Source organism: Protobothrops mucrosquamatus, unplaced genomic scaffold, assembly GCF_001527695.2.
Source record: "Protobothrops mucrosquamatus isolate PMUCROS unplaced genomic scaffold, P.Mucros_1.0 scaffold85, whole genome shotgun sequence".
NCBI lineage: Eukaryota > Metazoa > Chordata > Lepidosauria > Squamata > Viperidae > Protobothrops > Protobothrops mucrosquamatus.
This window is the reverse complement of record NW_015386462.1, coordinates 324,745-345,546: the sequence shown is the minus strand read 5'-3', so window position 1 is coordinate 345,546 and position 20,802 is coordinate 324,745. Positions and strand designations below refer to the sequence as shown.

The 20,802-nt window shown below is 39.3% G+C and overlaps 1 protein-coding gene across 1 annotated transcript in view; it reads left to right on the top strand.

Moving 5' to 3' along the window:
• Positions 1-2,950: 2,950 nt before the first annotated feature.
• CPSF6 (cleavage and polyadenylation specific factor 6) overlaps positions 2,951-20,802 on the top strand; it is a 33,857-nt gene continuing 16,005 nt past the window's right edge. The window contains exons 1-7 of the mRNA XM_015812458.1: positions 2,951-3,097; positions 12,032-12,241; positions 12,664-12,767; positions 13,190-13,335; positions 16,685-16,858; positions 17,669-18,173; positions 19,985-20,077. Coding sequence (XP_015667944.1) covers positions 3,038-3,097; positions 12,032-12,241; positions 12,664-12,767; positions 13,190-13,335; positions 16,685-16,858; positions 17,669-18,173; positions 19,985-20,077 — 1,292 coding nt within the window. The 5' untranslated portion in view covers positions 2,951-3,037. The remainder of the gene's footprint in view (positions 3,098-12,031; positions 12,242-12,663; positions 12,768-13,189; positions 13,336-16,684; positions 16,859-17,668; positions 18,174-19,984; positions 20,078-20,802) is intronic.

Sequence of the window (20,802 nt, the reverse complement as noted above, 5' to 3'; positions counted from 1 at the left end):
TATACTGCAGAGAAAATAAAGCATTGCATTTCTAGCCAGCATAGCCACAGGATGATGGGAACTGTGGTTCATGACAACCAAAATATATTAGTTTGGGTAAGGCTGGATTAAATTATAAAAGAGCAGATGAAGGGAAGTATTTTTGTCTCCCACAAAATAATTGGGGGGGGGGAGGAGTTGACTCAGCCTTTTAATTTCAACTCACACCAATTCCTAACTTCCCATTCAATCCAAAGAGTTTTATTATTGCCTGGATTTTAGGGAGGAGGCAAGAATAGACCACAAAGCTAATTTGCACTTTTGCTCTCTCACCTGACTGCACACCACCTTCCCGTGTATGTGTGTATGTGTATGAGAGACAGAGAGATCCCCTTTTTGTACACACACACACACCCTTTCTGTTTTCTCCTCCTCATCCTTTTCCTCAGCTGCACCTGAACGGAGTGGGAGGAAGTTAAAAAAAAAAGAGAAGGAGTGGAAGAATGGGGGAAGCGCTCCTTTTTTGTAACACCTTGGCTTCCTCCACCTCCTCCTTTTCCACTCCTGACTCTCTCTCTCTCCGTCTCTGTCTCTCTTCCTCACATACACACACACATACATAGTAACCCTTCCTGCTTTCTTTTCCTTCTCACCTTTTCTGGCCTGGCAAAGCAGAGCCCCACGAGAAGCCCAGCAAAGTGGGGCATGGCCAGGCGTGACGGGGTTAAGCTGGGAGGGGAGGGGCGGGCTAAGACAAATGAGCTGCTGCTGCACACCACCAGCCCCTGAGCGCTTGCTGTTTCCTGCACTGCTCCAAGGTGCCCAGCTGGGTTGCGGTGGGCCAGGACTGGGGCAGCGGGGGCTGGTCCCTTGCCATTTCTGGGACAGCCCCGGGGGGCCAAATCTGGGCCCTCCCCAGGCCGCATCCGGCCGGCAGGCCTTATTTATTTATTTATTTATTTATTTATGTGTTTGACATGTCTGTCTTATAGTGTATCTAGTATCTGCATCTGCCTCCTTCACTGAGTACACAAGGCCAAGCAATGGAGGAACAAGGCAGGGATGCAAGTGAAGATGACATTGCTGGTTGTTGAAAAAAGCAGTTATCACCAAGGAACAGAAAAGAAGCAAATTATCCTCCTGCTTGTCTGCTGGACGGTCCAGTCTAGTTGCCAATGCCTGCTGAAGTTGAGGGCAGTGACAGAGTCACCTGTGTGTGAGGTCTTGTACAGTATGAGGTGCAATTTCAGTAGCTTAGGACTATAATTGAGCTGTATTTTAAACAACCATTAGATGGCAGCAGGTATGTAGAAACTTCTAATTCATCCAGCTTTTTGTGACACATTATGTTTTTCATCCCAACTTTTTTTAAAAAAAAATCTCTTTGGTTAACTCAGGGCAATTCCCTTAATTTCTCCTGCCTCCCATTTCCCCACCACCACAACAATCCTGTGAGTGGGTTAGGATGAGTGTGACTGGTTTTAAGTCAACCAATTGACTTTCATACCTAGTGGAGGCCTAGAATTCAGTCTCCTGGTTCTTAGGTAAACATCTGAACCACTACACCTAACTGGCTAAAACTAGATGTGAAATACAATGTACAACTAACTTATGTTCCTCAAAGAAAGACAACACTGTGTTTCTTTGGATGTTACCTATTATTACTATTTTCCCCCTTGGCTCTTTCTACTTATCCACTAATAATGCCAGCAAAAGCTAAAACAATCAAAGAATGGACAAGAGTTTATTTCCCAAGAGAGTCATTACAGGAATCTAATCTCAAATCCTTACTGCTGTCTCAAATTACAAATGAGTTTCTTTGATGACTATTTGGGTTCTCCTTTTGCTGATTGAGAATTAAAAGAACTGTTGTTCAGTGCCTCTGGAGGGCATCAGATAAAGAAAAGCTGCAAGGGAGATGCCTGAAACCAGGAGCTAATGCATGGGAAGTTGTTTATTATTCCAACACTGTTTATGCTTTGCCCTAAGATTTAGGAATATACTCCACACAATCCTGAAAACAAGAGGTTAGTAATCTGAAAATACATCCTAGTCTAAGAAAATTGCAGATACTAATAAGCAGTGCTTTTTTGTAAAAAAAAAAAAAAAAAGGTGCCAGAACTCACACACGTTACACAACCCACCTTGTCTACCCTACAAGGTTCCATCCAAAAAAGGTGCCAGAACTCTGTTCTGGGCGTTCTATGACAAAAAAAAGCCCTGCTAATAAGGACTTTAGAAAGCCTTCTGACTTGGAAAGTGGCTGCCAGCTAAATGGGCTGCTTGTATAATTTAGACCAGGCTTGGCAACTTTATGATGTCTGATCTTCAACTGCCATTCCCCAGCCAGCAAGATGGGTTGCTAAGGAATTCTGGGAGTTGAAACCCACACATCTTAAAGTTGCCAAATTTGAGAAACATTTATTTAGACTCATTCTCTTCCCCTCTGTCTTCTCCTCATCTATAGATCCGGAGCACAAGAAGGCACCTTCGAAACTTCTGCTGTTGGTAGGTGGTTCTGAGCCGCTCTGCAGCGCGAGTTAAGGCTAAGGTAAGGGGACTGATTTGCGTAATAGTAATGGACTGATCTGCGGCTGCAAAAATGTAAGGTGAGCTTTGCTGTCAACTCGTTCGGCATGGAACTGGCCAGAAAAAAGGACAAGGAAAGTGTCCCAAAGGTGTTCTTCCAAAAGGCAACTGGACTTTCTTGGTCTTTTCCTTGAAAACGTTTCGCTTCTCATCTAAGAAGCTTCTTCAGTTCTGAAGAACTGAAAAACTGTCTTTTGGAAAAGCACCTTTTGGACAACTATGACCTGGATGATTGAGAATCTCCGTGGACGTTTGGACAAGGAGAGTCCCCTCCTCCATCGCTGCGTGGGCGTGGCCATCCTTGCGGCCCTTCCGAGTATCCGCACTTCTACCCGCCGGATGTTCCCTTGTTAGTTCCCGGAAGTGACGTCGCCCAGCGCTAACTCGCCCCCTCCTCTCCGGTGGTGGCTGGCTGCGGCAGCTGTAGAGCCAGGAGGGGCTGGCGGAGGCGAAGCAGTATCCGTGGAATATGGCGGACGGCGTGGACCACATAGACATTTATGCCGATGTAGGAGAAGAGTTTAATCAGGTAGGAAATTGTGCGTGGCCGGCTTTCCACGGGGACGTTCCAAGCCAGAAATGGCACTGCAGGGAGGGGGAGAGGCCTGCGGTTTCGAGTGGCAGAGCGTGGCTGGCTACTGCGGGCCTCTCAGCGCAGGGGGAAGCCGGCGCCATTGTTGACTGTGGCGCTCACCAGCGGCCCCGCGCGACTTTCCCGCCTGGCGTGTGGCGTGGCTGCACACCGGCTATGCTTAGAGCCCGGAGGATCGCACGACAGGGGCGCGGCATCGTACCTAGAATGCGCCTTTTCTTCCCCCCTCCGCTCCGCCTCTTCCCTTTTCTTGACGGGGCTCCCAAGCGCTGGGAGACAATGAGCCGAAGGAGGAGTCTCTCCCCTAAGACATCGCGTTGTTTATTCCCCATTCCGCCTGCTCCCTTAAGGAGAGGGAAGCTAGAACACCGCGGCACAAAAACACGGCAGCCTTTCCTTTATAAGCCGTAAAAAAGAGTGCTTCCACGGCCTCCTTAACTGTTGCGGATTCATGAAGGTGATCGCTTTCAACCTGTAGGGGATAAAAGTAATTCCTTTCCCCCAAAGAGAGTTTGCAGTTCCCTTGGTGCTCTCTTTATTTTTGCACAAAATTTAATAATAGCAACGTTCGATGTGCAAGTTTTAATAATAAACTCGATTATATCAGAATGACATTTCCGTTACTTTTTAAGAAGCATCGGCTTTCTCAGATTAATTCATAAAGATTAAATGGATATATTTTACACGTTGGGGAAATAATTTTTATTTTTGAAATCGGTAGAATTGGACAGAATTGTAAAACAGTTCGATTGCATAATTATGTTCCCAGTCAATGATAGCACTAAATAGCATACTATGATGTAAAACTGATAAATTTGGCTCTGTTCTATCTTGGGATATTGAGTTATTTATTCTTTTTTTTCTATGTTATCATAGGAGATTTATTTTAAACATTTATCATAGGAGATTTATTTTAAAGCAATGTGCTCTTTTTTAAAAATGTCCCCCAAAATATAATTCTGTTTGATGTGTTAACTGCTTTGAAATTTTTGCTTGTTTTCTTCCATATTTTAAAGTTGCTTTTACACACACACACACACTGTTCATTAAGAAAGGAGAAATTATCAAAATAGATGCTAGAAATTAGGCTTTTAAAATATTTATTAAAAACTTTGCAGGTTTATGTCTAGTCCAACAGGGAGCATTTTAGTGCATATGTGTTTTGCTTATTTATAAGATTCAAAGTCTTCTTGTTTCCTCCATTTTTGACATCAAGGTTAGACTAGCATATATGATTTATTCAGTAAAATCAATGCTATATAATTTTAAAAAGTATGGGAGGGAAATAATCTGTATCTTCATCACAACTTGACCTGGCTACAGCAAGCTGTCAGTACTTGAACTAATTGAATAACAGTCTTCCATTTGTCATACTCTGGATTACAGTTTTATAGTTCTTTATATCAACAAGCATTCAAAGCTGGGCATCCAATTTTTTTTCAAAGGCAAAGTAATTTTCTGTTGGCTAATCAAATGCAGAATAACAATTGAGGTACAGGCAGTCAGCCCCCAATGTATGATCACAATTGACCCCAAAATTTCTGTTGTTAAGCAAGGCAGTTGTTAAGTGAGTTTTGCCCCATTTTACAACCTTTCTTGCGACAGTTGTTAGGAAGTCAATCAGTCTTTCTCATTGACTTTGCTTGTCATAAGTTGCAAAAGTTAGTAACACAAACCTGGGACACTGCAAGTATCATAATTACATGCCGGTTGCCAAGAGTCTGAATTTTGTTCATGTGATCTCTGCAGTGGTTATAAGTGAGAAAAACAGTCATAAGTCAATTTTTTGGTGCCATTGTAACTTTGAACAGTCATAAACGAATGGTTGTAGATCAAGGACTTCCTGTACTTACAGCCCTGCAGAAAATATTGTCTGAAAATTCCAACTGATTACAGGTAGCCCTTGATTTATGGCCACAATTGAGCCCAAAATTTCTTTTGCTAAGTGAAACATTTGTTAAGTGAGCTTTACCCCATTTTACAATCTTTCTTGCCACATTTGTTAAGTTAAATTAACAATACTTAGTAATACAATAATTAGTATTTAACAATGCAACAAACAATTATATTTGTATCACGGTTATTAAATGAATCTGGCTTCCCCATTGACTTTGTTTGTCAGAAGGTCACAAAAGGTGATCACATGACCCTGGGACACTCCAACCATCAAAGATATGAATCAGTTGTCAAGCATCTGAATTTTGAACACATGACCAAGGGGCTGCTGCAATAGTCATAAGTGTGAAAAATGGTCCTAAGTCACTTTTTCAGTGCTGTGATACCTTTGAATAGTCATTAAACGAACTGTTAGTCGAGGACTACCTATACTTAAGAGGAGAACTTGACAAAAAAAAATTCAAGGAAAAGTAGACTAGTGGGTTTGCTCTATGCTTTTGCATAATTGGCTTGATTTGTATATTAAGTCATACTCCATTGCTTTATATTTTATTACTATTGCCATAAGTGCAAACTCAACCGTAATATCTGCAGATATGTTATGAATTCTAAATCTATACTCGTTAGAGTAGTGTGGCACTCCAGTAGTTTGGTATTTGATTTCTCATATTAAAATGTAATTTGTATATTTTAATAGCAGGAAATATCTACACTTTAACAACTTCTGTATAGTCTATGCAGATGATATTGCAAAGATGTTTAAAAAGATGATACCATTCCCAGAAATTTGGAGAAAAGTAGGATGGCAGAACTATAAGATTGATTTTTAAAAGGTGCAGAAGTGTATTGCAGATACATCATTGAATGTTCAACGATTTCTCCCTTATTGATTACATTTATGGCACTAATTTTACCATGTTTATTTAAACAGAAGGTAATCATAAATATTAGATGAAGTGATAAACAGAGTTGTGCAATGTCTGTCTCCCTGACTATATCAGTTTAGGTTGCCAACTTCAACGAAACTAATCCTAGAGACCCCAGTGTACCCATAAAAATATGGCACATGTATATATACATATATGTATATTCTGTGAATACATAGTTGCCTGAAGTCCAGTTCCCAAAATGGGCAAGGCCAAGACAATAAATAGCAAGTGCTAGAAGCTAAGCATGGATAGACCTGATTATGATTTGGATGGGAGATCACCAGAGAATAGCAAGCTTGGTGTTGTGGGTGCATGATCAACTCAGGTTGTATATTGATTTCTTCAAAATCTTTCCTTGTCTGCAGCTTCTTGAAGATGCTGGGATTAAATTCCTGAGTTGTTTCTCTTAGACTTCCTGAAAGGTTACTTACTGAGTGGGCTGATAATTGTGCTAGTAGGAAGTTTTGTAGATATTGAATGAATAATTAGGTCCTGGACATACATCTCTCTATCTTGAGCCTTTGTACCAGGGATTTCTAAATGTGCTGTATCAAGAATTGGAATGTTTATATAGTCATAACTGCAATTGGAGATAATGTAAAATGGTGGTCCTCAATGAGATTTGATAGTAGTACTGGGGTTTTAGCATTGTAGCTGGAGTTACATATAATGAGTGGCATGTCAATGTAGAAAAAACTACATGCTGTGTAATGTTACTTTTAATAAAGATCAGCATCTATAGCTACTCTTTGCTTCTCAACTCCAGTTAGAAGTAGCTCTACAAGTGCATCTTCACATAGTAGATAGTGATTATTGACTCATTGGGAAATGAAAGTGCAGTGAAGCTGATAGGTCCAATAAAAAGCTTGGAGTATCTGGTAAGTTTTTCTGTCCCATGTACCCTGGAAGGATAAGATTGAGAGAAATCTTGATTTGCTGGAGCAATTTTACAATCATCCTGAAGAAAAAAAAGCAATCTAACTCATTTGTCCTCTGGATTTTTTAGTTGGAGACATGCCACAGGAATCGGTATTCCTGTTTGTGGGATGATTCCTGAGAATGCCAAGATATTTTCTATTGTCTTTTATTATTTCCACTAAAAAGTTTTCATCTTTAGATTTTCCTGCAGAAGCAATATTTAACTGAGGTTACTGCTGATTTGATGATTTGTGAGCTCTGCTTGACTGCTTCATGTGAATCTAAAGAACAAAATAAAAGAAGTCAAATGCCTGACAGTTTTTCCTGCTCTGTTTTACACTTAGTTCCAAAAGTCAGTTCGTCTCTGCTTTTAAAGATATTCTAAATGTGTCAAATCAGATTTGATTGTGGATGTATTTTATATTCTGCAAGGATTCAATGCCCCTATGGTCTGTTTTGTATTAAATGAAAAAGGATTAAATATCACTTTCTTTTGGGTTTTACTTTCATTTTTGCCTGCATGTGAGATGATGTGAACAAGTTCCATTTCCTGCTCAGGCATCCTTTCACTGGGCTGCCTTTTTTCTTCTTCTAATGTTTTTATTCTTGCTGCCGTAACTGGATTCTTGAGGAAAAGTTGTCTGTGCCTCTGGTTTGGGGGGGGGGGGGATTTCTTTGGAAGTTTGACCACAACAGTCACATTTCTTGCACATTTCTTGCAGCTATCATTCCTATTTTGTAGTGCTGACTAAAACCCAAGAGAGTAATACAGAAATATTTTCTGTATGTGATTTTGCATTTTCATTTGTAGACTTACTTTTGGGAATGTGTTTTAAATTTAAAGTCTTTTTCCTTCTTGGAAATTTCTCATAGGTAGTCCTCGACACAACTGTAATAGAGTCTGACCATTATAGTAGTAAAATGTTATGGTCGTCAAGCAGGTCACCCATGTGTTATAAATGTTTTTGTGATGGTCATTAAGCAAATCTATGGTCATTAAGTGAACCCATTCTCTGTGGGACATTTTTGCTGCAAACTGGAAGTAAATGCCAGTTTTTGGAAAAAATAACTCACGGTCATGTGACCAGGACACTGCAAGTGGCTGTTAAGTGAGAACCAGTTGTCTGAAATGTGGTTATATGACTGGAGTGCAGCAGTTAGAACTTTGGAACCAGATTGTAAGTACTTTATTTGGGGGGGGGTCCATTGTATATTTGCTAAGGTACAGGTCACAAGTCTGCAACTTTTAAAATGTATTGTTCTGTCTTCTGGTAGTTTACACCTATAATGACAATAGTCTTATTAGGAATGCTGCAAATTCCTTGTTTCACTTAACATTAATACATGTTTAAAGGATACACACCTTTTGGATACATTCTTTTTCTTTTTGAAGTTGAGTATGGTACTTTTTTCTTTTTTTGCAAGGAATGGTTGTTTTTGCCAAATGTAATTGGAAGAGATGGCTGATTTCACATTATGCTAAGCAAAGATAATGCAATTTTTCCAGTCTGAGAGCTGCCCTATTTTTGAATGGCAGGCTTGGGGGCTCTGCTCCAGAAGTGGATAAAACTTTGATGAAAACTATTCTTAATTAAATTAAAATAATACAATTAAAATTTAAATACTTCCTTAAGTTGAGTGCAACTTCTGGTGATTCAGTATAGTTCTCTTGGCAGCAGTATAGAAATAGCTTGGTCTTCTTCTAGAAAGTTTTCTCAACTTTGTAGTCTAGACCCCTGAATTTTTTTGGTGGCTTTTCATTGAAGTATTAACAAGTTTCTGTCCGGCTTAGCTTTTTGCTTTGTATGTATTTAGTAAATTTGCCATCTGATACATTTAAAATCAATGAAAGAAAATGTAAATGAAAAATTGCTGCAAAAGTTACTATGTTCAAAATAGAACATCTGGTTATGGTTGTCATATAACCCTGCTGCTTTTGTAAGTTGCCATCTAATCTGAATAATTTCTTGTATATTAAAATTAAATAATTGGTTTTCTTAGAGGCTAGATATGGAAGAATTGAGGAATAGATGCAGGAAGTAGTGGTTACCTGGCCATGAGATGGCCTTTATCTAAACGTAGGACATCTGCTTAGGTTCATAGCTATTAGGTGTTATATTAAAGTCTGTTAATTTAGAAGGGTGAGAGGAAACCACAAATTTAACCCATGAAATATAATGGTAATTTTGTACTGATAGTAGGCAGTCAACTACTGCATAATGGCTTCATTTCTAATCTCATTGAACCATGTCCCTAAGTCTTCTGAGAAATTAAGCCATGAAGTATCTGGTGTGATTTACTGCTGAACCTAGGATGGGAAGTCTGACAACTTGACTGCTCAGTCTTTGTTTTTGTCACTTTGGGAGAAGAACCATTGTCTTAAGCCAAAGAGTAACATGATGACTACACTTCATCTGGCAGCTATACTAATTGTTGAGTTACCAGTATTAGTGTGTATTAGCCATGCCCTCCTGTGGCCCCAAGGACGAAGAAATGCTATTGTTCTTATTAATGGTAAGGTGCTTGAAAGTTGGCCTGGGGATCTCCCTTTGAGGTGAAGTGACTCTGCGGATGCTCTTCGAGGTCCATGGCCGGAGGGTCTGCTTTACGCGTTTCCTCCTCTCCCTCTGATTCCGGCAGTCATCCGCAAGCTCCTGCAGGAGAGGGTGGAGGTGCTCCTCGTGGCTCCGTATGGGCCACGGAGGCCATGGTTTGCCGACCTTGTGAACCTCTCCAGGTCTCCTCCATGGAGGATTCCTCCGGTTCGCATTTCTCTCAGCCAGGGGGTCCTGCATCATCCAGACCCCCAGTGGCTTCAGTTGACCGCCTGGCACTTGAACGCCGGATTCTGACTGAGGACTCCTGTTCGCCAGGCGTCATCTCCATGATTCAGGCCTCCCGGAGGCCTGCGACAAAACGTATCTACAATTCCACTTGGAAGAATTTCTGTCATTGGTGTGAAAGACACCATTTGACTATCTCGGACTTGACTGTTCCAAGGATCTTGGACTACTTACTGAAGAGTCTTGACAGGGGCTTGGCGCCTAATACCATAAGCAGACAGGTGGCGGCTCTCTCCACCATACTTACCTGTGACAACTCGGTGCCCTTAGGTCAACATCCTTTGATACGCTCATTTATCAAGGGCGCCACCAACACCAAGCCTCCTGTGGTTCATAGGTATCCCTCTTGGGAGTTTTGCTGCAGGTTCTACGGGCCCTCACCAGGACACCCTTTGAGCCTCTCAGAACCTGTGACCTACGGTCCTTGTCCAGGTCGCCTTCCTGGTGGCAATTACATCTGCCAGGCGGATTTCTGAGTTGGTGGCGCTTTCCATCAGGGATGACTTACGCATTTTTCATCGGGACCGGGTGGTCCTTCGCTTGGACCCTATTTTTATTCCCAAGGTCAACACTTTGTTTCATGGGGCTCAGGAAATTGTACTTCCAGATTTCTGCCCTAATCCATCTCATGACCTGGAACGGCAATGGCATTCTCTGGACGTCCGCTGGGCCCTCCGCTGCTATATCAAGCGGACGGCGGCCTTCCGCAAGTCCGAAGCCCTCTTCGTTTCCTTTCACCATTCCTCCAAGGGGAGGAGGGTGTCTGCCTCTACGATAGGCAGATGGATCAGGGCTTGCATTGTGGGAGCGTACCAGTTGCATTCCCTGCTGGTTCCAGGTCATGTCATGGCGCATTCTACGCGCAGTGCGGCTACCTCGGTGGCATGGGCCACTCAGGCATCCATCGAGGACGTTTGTAGAGCAGCTACATGGTCTTCGCCTTCACCTTTCGTGAGGCATTACAAACTGGACAGGTTTGCCTCTGCGGATGCCTCCTTTGGTCGGAGGGTCCTCCAACAGGTGGTATATAGGGATGAGACACTGGACCTGACTGCTTCCCTCCCACAGGGACAGTGAGGCTTTGGTATGTCCCATTGGTGGATTCTCCATCTCCTGTGCTGGAGAAGGGGTGTTGTCTTACCTGAACGCCTTTTCTCAGCACGGAGATGGAGAATCCACTTCCGCCCGTTTGAGCCCGCCAGGTCCAGTGTTAGGGTTCTGGGAGCCAACACGTCAGACCATAGTCAGTGGCTTTTGCCCTCGTCAAGACTGGGTGTGTCCTAATCTAGGATGGGCGTGGCAAGTTTGACTGACTTGATCTATTGGGCAGGAAGACAGAGCAAACCCATTGGTGGATTCTCCATCTCTGTGCTGAGAAAAGGCGTTCAGGTAAGACAACGCCCCTTCCATTGATTGAAACACCTACTCTTAATTTCACTGTCAACTCTACAAATGATCATGGCTGCAGCTGTTTTTTTCTTCTCATTCTAGGTTGCCACTAGAACGGAGAAGGGGTGTTGCCCAGGTGCTTCATTAGTCAAAATAATATTCTGTCCCGTGGGAACCAAGGTCATTGGCTGCTCCCGAGAGTAGGGACTGGACGTTGCATAAAAAGCCCACCAAATAATCATATTGGGAAATGTAGTTGCTTGCATAGTTTTATGGGTGGGACATTTAACTTTGTATTGGGCAATTGTTACTTGTGTATTCAGACTTGGTTTCACTTTTGACCATGCCGATACTTTGTAACTAATAAACATGTTCTTTGAGGAATTCTCAAGCCTCGGAGTTCTGCTTTATTCGTCTGTGTCTGTTGGAACCATGACATTCTCCTTCACATGAAGGAGATAATCCTTAAAGTTCATATACATTTGCTACATAACATATGTAGCTTGGATCATCTTCCTCAATAAATTAGTGAGTATAATGTTTGTGACTCATTTGATTAATTGGATTCTCTTTGTCTAGTTTTAGGACTTGTGGAGAAGAGATCATGTTTTGATCTGCAAAAATATTGAAAATTCAAAAGGATTGTTGTAGCCAAATTTGGCTTACCTACAGTATATATTATAAATTATAGATTATATGGCAGATACAATATAATTTTATTTCTATGCACTCTGTTGCCAAAAATCTCCCCCTCCTTCAGGTGGACATTCCACTACAGTCCACTACCTTGCACAGACAAGATACAGAAAAAGGTAGACACTATGGAAATTACAGTGTGATGTTGGATTATTTTGGATAAATAAACTGATTATTAATATTTGTACATTGTCATTTAGGAGGCTGAATATGGTGGGCATGATCAGATAGATCTGTATGATGACGTCATCTCTCCCTCTGCCAATAACGGTGATGCACCAGAGGATCGTGATTATATGGACTCTCTTCCACCATCTGTTGGAGATGATGTAGGCAAAGGATCAGCACCAAATGTTGTCTATACATATACAGGAAAGAGAATTGCGTTATATATTGGGAATCTTACTTGGGTAAGTGTATTAATCGGAATCTTACTTGGGTAAGTGCTTGATTAGTTACTGCTGTATTAGTCATTTAGTCCGTAATCAATTTAATTCAGAATTACTTACTTAGTTTGGCAGTCGCTCTGTAACATTTATTGGGAAACAGTTTTTCTGAAAACTTACTTGAAGGTGCAAACATGAAACATTTTTTCCCATGTGGAATATAAACTATTACTAAACTATAATTGTGATTGTAACATACTTTTTAGGATTTATAATCAATAACAGATTTGTGAAATGAACTTGCAGCTTACTTATTTTTAAACTATGGAATATGTTAGTGTGTATATTTGTGCATTGTGTTGAGCATTATTGTTATGAATGTTGTGTTGAGAAAAGAATTGTGCTCCTTTGTTATGTTAGAAATGTCATTTACAACTGTTTTGCAGTGGACCACAGATGAAGATTTAACTGAAGCAGTTCATTCACTTGGTGTAAATGATATTTTGGAGATAAAATTTTTTGAAAACCGTGCTAATGGCCAATCTAAGGGGTAAGAATGTATTTAAATTCAGCACAGATGTTATTTCTAAAGATGTGTTACAATATATTTATTTTGAAAGTCAATACAGATGAATAGGAAAAAAAATAGGTGGGAGGAAGATCAGAGATCAGAATGAGAAAACTACTGATTTTAACAGAATCAGATTATAAACAACAGCTGAGACGATGTAGAAAAAGTATTTCTGGAAAACTTGGAAAATAATTTATGGGGTGAAAAAAATAGTTCCACATTTAAAAATTAAGTCATGATTATAATTATTGAGAGTTATGGGATATTCTAAGTGGCTGAATATAATATACCTATGATTGCACATTGTGCTAAATCATAATGTGGCTTGGTTTAGCATGTTATCCATCTTTTAGGGATCGGTTAAGAATCCTCATCATAAAATTATATTGTCTGTCCTCCAGATTTGCTCTTGTAGGTGTGGGATCTGAGGCATCTTCCAAAAAGCTGATGGACCTGTTGCCTAAAAGAGAGTTACATGGTCAAAATCCTGTTGTAACTCCTTGTAATAAGCAATTTCTGAGTCAGTTTGAACTGCAATCGAGAAAAAGTAAGAATTGTTCTCTACTACTTCCTGTGAACTGGAAAACATTTTGGGAGGAGATGGGTTAGAAATTACCAATTACTATATTATATTTTTGAATGATTAATAATTTTTATATAATGTGCTATCTTTCAATCTCATTTACTGAAGGTCTATCTTGTTTAAACTACTATTGAAGACTGCTGGAAATAGTATGTTTTGGAAATAAAAGAAAAACATGTTTCTTTAGTTTTATTAACAAATTATTCATAGTGATTTTTAACGTTATCTGTATCAGCGGTCCGCAACCTTTTGGACAGAAGGGACCAGTTCTGTGGAAAGAGGTTTTCCATGGACTGGAGGGGGCATGTTTTAATCTACTGCCTGCATCCTGTGGATGGGACTTTGCTTGTTTGCGCGGGCCAGTTTCTGGCAGACCACGGACTGGTGCCGGTCCACGGACAAGGGGTTGGGGATCCCTGATCTATATACATCTCAAATTTATTTTTATAAAATGTTTTGGATAGAGTACAAGCATAATATGTTTTATTCTTAAGGGCTACATAGTATTTCCTGATTTTCACTGTTTTAATTTATTAATTAAATTAAAGCACAGTGCTTTTAATATGACACTTAAAGCAGGACATCTTTTTTCAGACTTGTGCCGAAGTCTGAAAAACAGACACTGCTTTAATGAAGAGCAAAGAGGTGCTGCATCTGTGTAAGGTCCAAAACATTTATTTTGAACCATTTAAAAAATATGCACAGTTTTACTATTTTCATGTTTTCTATTTAAAAAATAGTAACAGTTAACTCGCCTGTGCATTTGGAATAAACATAATTGTATCCCTACTGGCTATTATAAAATTAATTAAGGATTTAGAAGTTTTATTCTTTACATATTTTCTTCAACATATGTGAATAAGCTGTGTTACATAATTCTCAGTTAAATGAGTAACCTAACTACAGTGTTTCTCCGAAAATAAGACCCGGTCTTTTTTTTTTGCCTCCAAAAGAGGCACCAGGTCTTATTTTCAGGGGGGGTCTTTTCCACTCATTGCCGTGGCACCAACAGCCCCGCCCAGCCAGCCCACTTCTTTTGTGGCTAAAGGAACAGCTTCATTCTGCAGCTAAGAATGGAACTCCAGCCTGCATTTCGCTATCAGAGGCCTTTCCACAGCTGAAAACCAAGCTACAGATTGAATCCATAGCTCGGATTTTGGTTGTAGAGGCCTTCCAGAAAGGCCTCTGACGGTGAAATGCAGGCTAGAGTTCCATTCTTAGCTGCAGAATGAAGCTCCTCCCTTGGCCGCAGAAGAAGTGGGCCAGCGAGGCAAGTGTCAATCCATGGGAGGCCTGGCTGCAATGGTAAGCTCCACCCCCCATCCCTGCCCTAGCTTGATTTTTAGGCATGCGCCTCGCCCCAAAACTAGGGCTTCTTTTTGGGGTAGGGCTTATATTACGCCTACCCTCAAAAATCAAGCTAGGGCTTATTTTCGGGGTAGGTCGTACTTTCCATAGAGGTAGATTAATTTGAAATCTATATGCTGCTAATCATTTAGAGTATTTAGCAGTTATTCTAAATAGAATTGCATCAAATGTATGGAGAAGACACATATGGTTAATTACTATAGTCAAAACAATTGCCACTGGAGTCCTGTTCATGAAAGCAGTAAGCAGGACTTGCCTCTGAAGACTGATTTTTCTTTTATCTGATACTTAAATCCATACATTGTTGCTTAGGAAATATTTACTATGAGAATCCTTGAAAGAGACTTAAAGTGTTTTTTCTACTTTGTCTTATTTTTGTTTTGTACTGCCCCATACCACAACTCTCACTAGTAATGGAAGAAAATGGTGGTTCATTTATTCATAATTTTTACAACTGAGTTTGAACTGTTTCTGTGTTATTAATTTACTTTTAAATTATAATAGAAAGTCTCAAGAATGTTTACTATGTAATTCTTTAAATTAAAAAATTGTATGGATAAGTTATTTTGTTCCCTGAAGGTATGTTTTACTGCTTGTCTTGTAGAACATAATTACACTTCCGCAGAAAACTAAACTAAAAGTTGTTTTACCTTTTGAAGAATCTAAGTTTCTAGTGTGCCTATTGGTATGGGGAATATTTCAGGCACCTGAAGTTTATTAAGCAATTTAGCATATTTAATAAAAAAAGTGGTAAGCAACATAAGTATCATGAGCAAAGTGGGTGAAGATTTCCATTAGATGTGGTTTGTGATCTTTATTTACAAAAATGCTTTTAGATCTTACTGAAGAAATAATAAAGACCATCATATCAAAATTAAGAAACTATTTATTAATTTGTTCAGGGATTTGGGAATTGATTTTTCAAAGCTCACAGAAGCACTATAAATTATCTCAGAGGTCTCCAATCTTTCTCGGTTGGTGGATCAGAGGGAAAGGGAGGGGGAATCTTTTACGGGGCCATGAGCATGCGCGACACAAATGGTACTAGTGCCCACATGACACTCCCTAGCACCACTCCATTTTTGCCGTGCTGTGCTGTTTGTGAGTGGGTGAGTGCGCGCACACACATGTGTACACTGGCCAGCCTTTCCCGCGGCCAGTGACCAGCAGGCCACAGCCCACAGGTTGGGGACCCCTGGATTATCTCATGGGTCATTTTGAAAAAAAAAATATCAAGTCCTAATATTTCATTGGGTGCACTTAACTCTAAGCATACGTATAGTACAGGTTGTCCTTGACTTACAACAGTTTGTTTAGTGATTGTTCAGTGTTACAACAGCACTGAAAAAAGTATCTTATGATTGTTTTTCACACTTTATGACCATTGCAACATCTCCATGGTTATGTGATCAAACCCGGGTGCTTGGCAACTGGTTCATATTTATGACACTTGAAAGTCCCAGTGTCAACTGATCACCTTTTACAATCTTCTGACAAGCAAAGTCAATGGGGAAGCCAGATTCACATAACAACCATGTTACTAACTTAACAGCTGCAATGGATGCACTAAAGTGTGGCAAGAAAAGCTTGTAAAATAGAGCAAAATTCATTTAACAAATGTTTTGCTTAGCAACAGAAATTTTAAGCTCAATTGTGGTTGTAAGTCGAGGACTACCTGTAACATATATTCTAGCCAAATTACTTTAAGATCTTAAACTCTAGTAGATAGATAAAAACCAGAGAATCACATTCTTTTTTCTTGGTAAAAATTTCTTTGTACAATTTTCTTTCTAAATGAAAACAAAAACATACAAAACAAAACTCTTATTAAAATATGTTGCCTGTAAAATTGCCAATGAAAACTATAATTGACATAGAATAAACCAGTTTAAAAGTCTTGTTAATTCTGTAGTACACTTCAAGCACTTTATTTCATTAACTGCAGCTACACAATCAGGCCAGATGTCTGGTGAAGGAAAAGCTGGTCCCCCAGGAGGTAGTTCACGAGCAACTTTTCCTCCAAGTAACAGAGGGAGGGGCCGTTTTCCAGGTGCCCTTCCTGGAGGAGACAGATTTCCGGGACCAGCTGGACCTGGAGGGCCCCCTCCACCTTTTCCAGGTAAAATATTTCCTTCTATTGTATATGTTTTGCAGTTTTGTTGTTCTGCAGAGGTAGGAGACTTGAAGTTTTTTATTTTGTTCCTGAAATTTAGCAGTAGTGCAGAAATATTGCTGTAATATGTATTGAACAAAGTCTTAGACACAGTATAATATAGTTTTGCAATAAATAGAAACAGAAATGTAAAACATTAGTTAATTTTACATTAACTAATGGTTTCTCTTCTATTAAAATATAGACTTTCCACTTTTTCCGTTTGAAAAGGTAGTCCGTTTAGAATAGAATGAAACTCCTTTTAAAGCTGCCTAAGTTGTCAAAAGCTTTCCTAAATTGTTTGTTAAATAAAATGAATAACAACAACATAATTTATTAAATGTATATTTCACCTGATTCCCAGCGAGACTCAGCAGTATGGTATCGTAGTTTTATTTATAAGGTTTCTTCCATATTTGTCATTTTCATTTTTGTTTATTTTGATGGTATGCTTATTCTATGTTCTACTGTTGATACTTCCCTTCTGAGCCTATACTCAAATTGTGAGCTTTTTAAATAAAAGAGACAGAGGAAGAAGACTTCTTTGAATAATTCTTTTATAGAAACAAACAGCAAATCAAATGACATTAATATGATTACTGTTATTTTTTTTTTAGTTTTTATCCTTCCTTTTGTCTAAAAAGAGGAGAATTAGAATCTTGACATCTATTTGGATTTTATCTATGAGACAGCATACTTATTGCAAATGTTTGTATGTGTTTGGAAAAACATGGGCAGTAGAATATTAATAATGGACATTTTTCTCTCCCTCTTTAGCTGGACAGACTCCTCCACGTCCACCTCTAGGTCCTCCTGGCCCACCAGGCCCACCAGGTCCTCCTCCACCTGGCCAGGTTCTGCCTCCTCCACTAACTGGTCCTCCTAATCGTGGTGACCGTCCCCCTCCTCCAGTTCTGTTTCCAGGACAACCGTTTGGCCAACCTCCATTGGGTCCACTTCCACCTGGTCCTCCACCTCCAGTTCCAGGCTATGGTCCTCCACCAGGTCCTCCACCCCCACAGCAAGGTCCTCCTCCACCTCCAGGTCCTTTCCCCCCTCGTCCACCTGGTCCTTTAGGACCACCCCTTACATTGGCTCCTCCTCCTCACTTACCTGGGCCACCACCAGGAGCTCCCCCTCCCGCCCCACACGTGAATCCAGCTTTCTTCCCCCCACCAGCCAACAGTGGCATACCTACATCAGACAGTCGTGGTCCACCACCTTCAGACCCCTATGGCCGACCTCCACCATATGACAGAGGTGATTATGGGCCACCAGGCAGGTGAGTATGCCTTGCATGTATTGCATATTTATTGACTTAAGGAAATTCTAGAGCCCATTCAGATAGTATTGTTACATTTTGGACAAGAGATATTTAACATCTGGTGTCATCATTAAAACAGTATTTTCCTATTTTTAACCCCCCTGTGAGTATTTTATGACTTTGGGATCTCCAATGTTCTTCTGTTGATAAGAGTTCTAGAATTCTCTGCAGTGGGGAATATCTGTCATTTTGCATTAGAAAGTGATACAAAAACATGTTTCACCAGGGAAACCCTGCTAAAAGAAAATTGAGGCTCATAATTGCAAAAAAGTGTATATAGAGCTCACCCATACTTTAACTGAATAGTCACTGTTCCTCTTTGTCACTATTTGGTTCCCAGGGGTGTTGTGACACCTGCCTACCAAAGCATTGTACCAAACAGTTGATTAAAAATACTACTTAGGTTTTTTGTCTTTCATTCATTTACATATTTGTTTTTGTCCTTTATGTATTGTACGTAAGCCTTTTAAAGAATGTATTATGAATATTATTTTAATGAGATATATTACATCTCTCTTGCCTTCGGTAGATTTGCTTTTAACTTTAAATATCCTTCTTTTAATGAGTCTGTTACTCACAAAACTGCTAACTATTAAATGCAGGGAGATTTATACTTGTATAACAGACATGGCTTTTGCTTTCTTCTGTCTCTTATACATAGATACCCATCTGCTCTGGAATGTTAAAATTCATTATTCTGATGGACACAGTTCTCTCAGTGGCATAATAGCCTATAATACAGTTCAGTATCTACTGTCTTAAGATTTAAATTATAGAGTTGGACTGGTTTGAAGGGACAAAGTTGTTTTGGACCCTGTGTGGATGCAAATTGCTCTGCAGTTGCAGAGGGCAAACATGCAGTCCCGAGAAAAGAAGTAGCTGTGTTTATGGAGTTACTGCAAGTACTATATGAGTGCACTTATGTATACAAAAGCACTTTTTCCTTTCAGATTCAAAATACTACAAAGCTGTACTAAATGGACAGAATTTGAAGAGGCCTCTAATAGAACCTCTGTGGATTGTCTTACTTTGGCATGCTTTTCTTTTCAGTATGCTTTACCTATGTTTAGGGATCTTCATTTGCAATACTTATTGTCTAGAATAACTAGTTATTGTGATAGAGTTAGAGAACATTTTCAGGTGGCAGAATATATGAGCAAACACCCATTACAAAATAAAGGATGACAACAGGCATTTTGCAGTGTATTTGAGCAGTACCTTTTCAATATTCAGCTTATGAATATCTATAGTGAGTTCACATGACTGCTTCATCACTCAACTTATTTGCTAGCTTCATTTGAAAGCATGCTGTAGGCTTATAGTGTTTATTTATATTTATTTTTTGATGGTATTTATATTATGTGAATGTTATATCACCTCAAAATTTTGTAGGTTGTGATACATACTTTTTTTTGCATGTTGTAAGTATATCAGTGAGGCTTTGTGGGCATGAAGATTTGTTAAATAAGTAGCATAGTTTTTTTCTGAAACATTGAGTCCAGTAGTATTAATTTATTTGTGGAATTAACATCTAAAATGTAAAAAAGCTTATTTTTATGAAGTTAAAGCATTATGCATAAATGCTTGAAAGAATATGCAAAGAACTCAATAAATTTATATTTTAATATAAAGAGAATAATTTAATAAGCAAAGGAGGGCTGAGGGTGGTGAAAGCAGAAGTAGAACCTCTGCACATAATGACCAATATTTTCATGATGATCTCAACTACAATCCATAACTATATTTAAATTGTCAATTATATATCATAGGCGTTTCACTGGAAATAACATGTCCATAAGAGAACAATTACATATGCCATTGTATTGGAGACAAACGAAAAATAATACTCAAAACGCAGGGAGGTATGAATTTTTAGACATTTCCTCTTATGCTAAATCAGCTGTAGGATCTTGATCCACTTCTTGCTCTTAAGAGGATAGAATTGCTTATTCTGCATTTTCTTTCTACCAGAAGAACTAACATTTGCAAGAAACATTTCTCAAAAGCAATTTAAGCCATATAATTTATAGTACTGGAAGGAATATGAAGAACATACAGTCTAACATCACACAAAGCATGATCTCCTTTCTAAGTGTCTCAGTGAAATTATGTGATTTTGATTTGTATTTGTTACAAGCTGAGGAAAGGAGAAAACTGGTTAATTACATCTTGGGTGTAGGAGAGTGCCTGTAGAAGGAAAAAAGATCGCTCTGTTCATATTGTCAGTCTTCAGATCTTGTTTAAGATAGAGATTGACAGATGTCACAAAGTTCAAAAGGGCACTAGCAGAATAAGTTAACATTTTCTATCTCCAATTTTAGGTAATTAAGTAATTAGCCAAGTGTGCAGCCAGCATATTATCTTGCTTATGTGTACTATATCATTACAGAACATAGAATATTTTTAATTCTTGGCACAATTATTTACTTATTGTTTCTTATAAAAGAATAAGCATATGTATTGAGGCCATACTTTTTGATTGGGGCAACTTTGATTCTGTACCTGAATTATCATACATTGATTGACAGAAGTTTTGTAAGCATCTGAAGCTTTCTGAAGATGGAAAGCACTGCATAAATATATCAGA